This window comes from Hyaena hyaena, unplaced genomic scaffold, assembly GCF_003009895.1.
Source record: "Hyaena hyaena isolate Hyena2069 unplaced genomic scaffold, ASM300989v1 scaffold_192, whole genome shotgun sequence".
Taxonomy (NCBI): domain Eukaryota; kingdom Metazoa; phylum Chordata; class Mammalia; order Carnivora; family Hyaenidae; genus Hyaena; species Hyaena hyaena.
This window is the reverse complement of record NW_024080825.1, coordinates 293,982-300,304: the sequence shown is the minus strand read 5'-3', so window position 1 is coordinate 300,304 and position 6,323 is coordinate 293,982. Positions and strand designations below refer to the sequence as shown.

Genomic DNA, 6,323 nt, shown 5'->3' with positions numbered 1-6,323 from the left:
AAAAAAAAAAAAAAAAAAAAAAAAAAAAAAAAAAAAAAAAAAAAAAAAAAAAAAAAAAAAAAAAAAAAAAAAACTACTTGAACTAGTGAGTTTGAAATCAGCAAAGGTTTTATGTCCTACTCACAAGAGCATCAAAAATAATAAGTTACTTAGGAATAAACTTAAAAAAGGAATTTCAAGACCTGTGCACTTAAATCTATAAAACATTGCTGGGCATATGATCTAATAAAAGTAGAGATATATTAAGTTCGTGGATGGAAGATTTAATATTGTTAAAGATGATAATTCTCCAAAACTGATCTAATGATTCAATGCAATCCCTATTATTCCAAGCAGAAATTTGTGTGTGAATTGATAAGCTGATTCTAAATTTTATTTGGAAATGTAAAGGTACCAGGAGAGCCAATAAAGTTTTTTGGGGGGGGGTTGGGGGAAGTTGGAGGACTTACCCTAACTTACCTATTATACTTTAAAAAAAAAAAAGGATAAATTTGGCTTCATCAAAATTAAAAACTTTTACTGTTGGGGCTCCTGGGTGGCTTAGTTGGGTAAGTGTCTAACTTCGGCTAAGGTCATAATCTCACACTTCATGAGTTCAAGCCCTACATCAGGCTCTGCTGTCAGCATGGAGCCTGCTTCAGATCATCTGTCCCCCTCTCTCTGCTCCTCTCCCACATTCATTCATTCTCATTCTCTCTCTCTCTCTCTCAGGAATAAACTTAAAGAAAACAAAAAGACAAGAAGACAAGGCCACAGGCTGGGAGAATATATTCAAAAATCATGTACCTAATAAAGAACTTGTATCTATAATATATAAAGAATTCTTATAACACAATAATAATAAGACCAACAACTTAACGAAAAAGTAAGGAATTTGATAGACATTTCACCAGAAAGATAACACAAATAGCTAATAATCACATAAAATGATAGTCAACATCACTAATCACTAAGGAAATCCAAATCAATACCATAATGAGATACTGTTGCACACCTAGTAAAATAGCTATAATAAAAAAGATTGACCATACCAAGTGTTGGCAAGGATATGGCACATATGAAATCCATATATATTTCTAGTGAGACTATAAATGGTACGAGCTACTCTGGAAAAACAGTTTGGGTAGTTTCTTTGAAAATTATACATTTACACTCTTAGGTACTTCTCCATGAGAAATGTAAACATATGACTTGTGAGCAAAATGTTCAAGTTTATAATTATTTATAATAGCCCAAACTGGAAATAAATCCAAATGAATAATCGACTACTGAATGGATAAACAAAATAGGATATAACCTGTGATACTGTAATATAATAATAAATAAATATTTTGACCTTCATCTCCAGCTTTTGGCTAGAGCTCCTGAAACCTTTGTAATTTCCTAGGCAATAAAGGTGCTGGGACCATCTTTTGTTCTAATATTTGGTCTTTGACCCTGTTTCCTGACACAAAGCTCCTAAACCCCCTGGAATTTCCTGGGTGATAGGAGCATCTTTTACTCCTTTTTTTTTTTTTTTAAAGAGAATTGTTCTGGGTTTTTAATGTTTTCCACTGTTTTTATTTTTATTATTTTTTTTTAAATATTTTTATTTATTTCTAGGAGAGAGAGAGACAGTGTGAGCAGGGGAGGGTCAGACAGAGATGGAGATACAGACTCTGAAATAGGCTCCAGGCTCTGAGCTGGCAGTCAGCACAGAGCCCGACGCGGGGCCCAAACCCACGAACCGCGAGATCATGACCTAAGCGAAAGTCGGACGCTTAACCGACTAAGCCACCCAGACGCCCCTGTTTTTATTTTTAGAGGGGGAGAGCATACATGTGACCAAGGCAGAGGGAGAATGAGAGAGAGAGAGAGAGAGAGAGAGAAAGAGATTCCCAAGCAGGCTCCACACTTGGCTTGGAGCCCAGTGCAGGGCCCAATCCCAAAACCCTGGGATCATGGTCTGAGTCCAAAACCAAGAGTTGGACACTCAACTGACTGAGCCATCCAGGCGCCCCAGGAATGTCTTTTATTCTAGTGAAGCAACTTTGATGGGCTCCTGAATAGCTTCGGTATGGGACTGGTCACCAGAACAATCAAACCATGATTAGAAGGGGGCGCCTGGGTGGCTTAGTCTGTTAAGCGTCCGACTTTCGCTTAGGTCATGATCTCGCGGTTCGTGAGTTCGAGCCCCACGTCGGGCTCTGTGCTGACTGCCAGCTCAGAGCCTGGAGCCTATTTCGGAGTCTGTATCTCCCTCTCTCTCTGACCCTCCCCTGTTCACGCTGTCTCTCTCTCTCCTAGAAATAAATAAAAAATATCTAAAAAAAAAAAAAAAAAAAAAACCATAATTAGAAGCTTAGAACTTTTAACCTCACACACTTTCCTCCAGGGAAGAAGAGCTAGAAATAGAGTTAATACTCAATCATGCACAGGTGATAAAGCCTCCGTTAAAATCCCTAAAGTATGATGTTCAGGGAGCTTCTGGGTTGGGGAACACATCCATGTGCTAGGAGGGGGGCACTCCCCAACTTCACGGGAACAGAAAAGCACCTGTGTTTGGGACCTTTTCAGACCCCACCCTACATAGCTCTTCATCTGGCTTTTCATCTGGCTGTCATCTGTATCTTTTATCGTAGCCTCTGACATTTAATAAACCAATAAATATAAGTGTTTCCTGGATTCTATGAGCTACTGAACCTGAGAAGGGGGTTGTGGAAATTGCTCATTTGCACTCAGTTGGGACCAAAGTGTAAGTCACATGGGGACCTTCTTGTAACTGACATCTGAAGTAAGAGAGTCTTGTGGGACTGAGGTCTTAACCTGTGGGATCAGACACTAACTCCCAGTAGACAGTACCAGACTGAATTGAATTGTAGGATATCTGCTGGTATCAGAGAATTGGTCAGTGTGGGAAAACACCCATCATCTGGTTACAAAAGTGTTATGAGTAGCAGAGTGTAAAAGAAAAAGCTTTTCCTTTTCATAACTTTAATACCACTTAGTACTAAAAAGGAACAAACTACTGATATATTCAACAACTGATGAAACTCAAAAACACTACACTAGGTAAAAGAAGGCAGACAGAAAACTATATTATATTAATTTGTTTATATGAAATCTACAGAAAAAGTAAAACTCAAGAGACAAAGTACATCAGTGTTTGCCTGGAGCTGGGGTTCAGAGCAAGAACTGATTGTAAACAGGTAATAAAGAACTTTCTGGGGTTAGAAAAAATGTTTTAAAACAGGTCTGTAGTGATGGCTGCAAAAACTGAATAAATTTACTGAAGAATAATCAAATTTTATAAACGGTCAGTTTTATAGTATTTAAATTATACCTCAATAAAACTGTTTTGATAAGGGCTTAGATGTTGCAGATGGTCAAATCACTGTAAGTTTCTAGACACTCTCCATTTCTAAATATTTCTCCAGTGCACAGAGAGACATCAGTCCACCCTCTAAGAAGCACTGATGTAACTGATTTCTGCTAGGATGGCTAAAAGGAACAATCAATAGTCGTAACTAAAATTGACCTTAATTTAATTTAAGCCATTCTAAGTTTAACTCCACTAAATATTTTATTAAATAAGAAATTTACATGTATTACTGACAAAAGGAAAATGTTTTCATTCCACAATAGACCATGTTTCCATAACTCATTATAAAATGACACTCTGTGGAGCACCTGGGAGGCTCAATCGGTTAGGTGTCTGACTCTTGATTTCAGCTCAGGTCATGATCTCATGGTTCATGAGTTCAAGCCCGTGTCAGGCTCTGTGCTGACAGTGCAGCGATTGCTCAGGATTCTCTCTCTTCCTCTCTCTCTGCCCTTCCCCCCATCAAAAATAAATAAACTTAAAAAAATAATAAATAACTCTTGTAAATGAGTGTCACTAGAAAACAAAACTACCATATTACCTTTCTTTTTGATGTTTTAAAAACTAAGTTTATAGAGTCAATATAATTATTTAAATTAATAAAGCCCACAACAATGAAATTTTAAATATATAAATGATTACATAAAATAGAATTTTATAAATACTTTGTACTTTTTTCATTCAAATAGATTAGACATACAGATTTATTTCAGAGAAAATCCTAACAACAAAGAAGCTTTCTTTTGTTTCCAACTAAGTTTTAATCCAGGCTACGTTCAATCAAAATTTGTTAGCACTTAATGCCTACGATAGGGTCAAAAATCTCAATTTATTTTATAGTAATTAGATAGTAATTACAAAAGCAATGAACTTTTTTTTACAGTTCTGGAAAAACACAGACATGAATTAAACAAAGACTCTAAGTTTAACAAGGTCAAAGCAATCTGCTGAAGTTAACTTTTTAAGGAAAAATTAAGTGCTAAACTTTTTAGATGAAATTGTTTTATTTTAAAGTCTAGAGTCCCATTTTTTACTATAGTATTTTTCAGCTGTAGGAGGAAAACAGGTACTCAATGGTTCAAGCATAACTATGAAGAAAGCAAACTGAATCATGGTGATTAAGAAGAAACAAACTGGTTATAAAAACTTTTCAGTTAATAAAGTTAACTGCATAAAACATTTCAGTTTCTTCAGTAATCTAACCATTCCTTAGAACTCAAATTTCCTTTACATAGGTTTACTATACAATGAAACTACAGCTTTCACAAACACAAGCAGCTCTGGTACATTATTTTCTTAAAATTGGGTTTTTGAACTACCTAGTCAAAATTAAGTTTAAAAGCATTTCCTTCACAGGGGTGCCCAGGTGGTTCAGTTGGTTAAGCGTCTGACTTTGGCTCAGGTCATAATCTCACAGTTCGTGGGTTTAAGCCCCACATTGGGCTCTGTGCTGAGAGATCAGAGCCTGGAGCCTGCTTTGGATTCTGTGTCTCCCTCTCTCTCCGCCCCTCCCCTGATCCTGCTCTGTCTCTCTGTCTCAAAAATACACATTAAAAAAATTAAATAAAATTTTAAAAAAGCATTTCCTTCATATTTAACACATAACACTTGGATCTATAGCTTTGTTTTGAATTAAAAAAACATTAACTTTAAATTTAAAATTAAATAATAAGGGGAAAAAATCAGGAGAGCTATGGTCATTCTTTTCGCAAATATATTCCAGTTATGTATAATAGTTCTAGTGCTATTGTTAAATTTGTCCCTTTGCATTTTTCCAGCTATTCTAAAAAAGTTGAAAAGATGACTTTATGGAATCTTTATTGTCTTTCCCCTTCTCATAACTATTCTTGGTATTTCTTGATTCTTTGGATCTTATATTTTACTTTAGATAAGAAGTCAGAGTAATAATCCTGGAAGGGAAGCTAAAGAAGGAATCTAAAACTGGAAGCATTTACTCCTGTTTCATTCTGTCTCCAATGAAAGGATCAATTCATCGGATTCAGAATATCTGCAGTAAGTTATCTCCCACCATGCCCCCTAACATATGTTCACCCTCTAGAGAGCACATTTTCTAGAAGCAGTTGGCTTTCCAGCAAATATATTCCAACTTAATAGGTTTATAAAAGTAGAAAAGTAATTGTTATATGAGTTAATTCCCAATCTAGTAACACACAAAACTATAATCTACAAATACTTAAAGAGACAACAGATAAAGTTGTGAATGTTGTATACTCTTAAAATTAATTGCAGTCAAGACAAAGAGATAAGTTATACCTATCAGTAGTAGTACTGCACTGGGTGAGGGAAAATATGACCATTCAAAACACATTAAGAGAACCTTTTAAAAATATATATATATATATATAATATAATATTCCATAACTATGCTTTTAACAATTTATGCCCAAATGTAATCTTACCCTTCTGGTTTTGTTTCCTAGACATTGTGGCTTCTTTGATCTCAAAAAATACAGATGAAAAGTATCCTTTTGCCTTGTCTGGGTTCTGACTGTAGTTATCTCTGATTTAAAAGTAGGCAATGGAAGTCTGTAGTTGGAGGTGGTAAATACTAAATCTTGGTTATCTGGAATTCTGCTCACTAGCTGTTGATCTCCTTTCCTTCTGTTGTATCAACTTCTTGTCAGGAAATATCATTGCTGACATTCATGTCTCTTTTTCCAGGGAGATTCTGAAAGGAAAACACACAAACACATTCACTGTTACAGTAACAGCTATCCATACAAAATTTCTAACAGCCACAGGATTTATTTTGTATTTCTTCTAAACAAAACTCGCTATTAAAAGGACAGTACTCTAGGGGAGTCTGGGTGGTTTAATTGCTAAAGCATCCAACTCTGTTTTAGCTCAGGTCATGATCTGACAGTATGTAAATTCAAGCCCTGCTTCAGGCTCTGTGCTGACATGTGGAGCCTCCTTGGGATTCTGTCTCCCTCTAGCTTTG

The 6,323-nt window shown here is 35.7% G+C and overlaps 1 protein-coding gene across 3 annotated transcripts in view; it reads right to left on the bottom strand.

Moving 5' to 3' along the window:
* The window catches only part of SPATS2 (spermatogenesis associated serine rich 2), a 154,140-nt gene that overhangs the window by 73,875 nt on the left and 73,942 nt on the right, over positions 1 to 6,323 (bottom strand). For all 3 annotated transcript variants that reach the window (XM_039241438.1, XM_039241439.1, XM_039241440.1), the window contains exon 2: positions 5,782 to 6,050. In XM_039241438.1, the coding sequence (XP_039097369.1) occupies positions 5,782 to 5,806 (25 nt within the window). In that variant the 5' untranslated portion in view covers positions 5,807 to 6,050. The remainder of the gene's footprint in view (positions 1 to 5,781; positions 6,051 to 6,323) is intronic.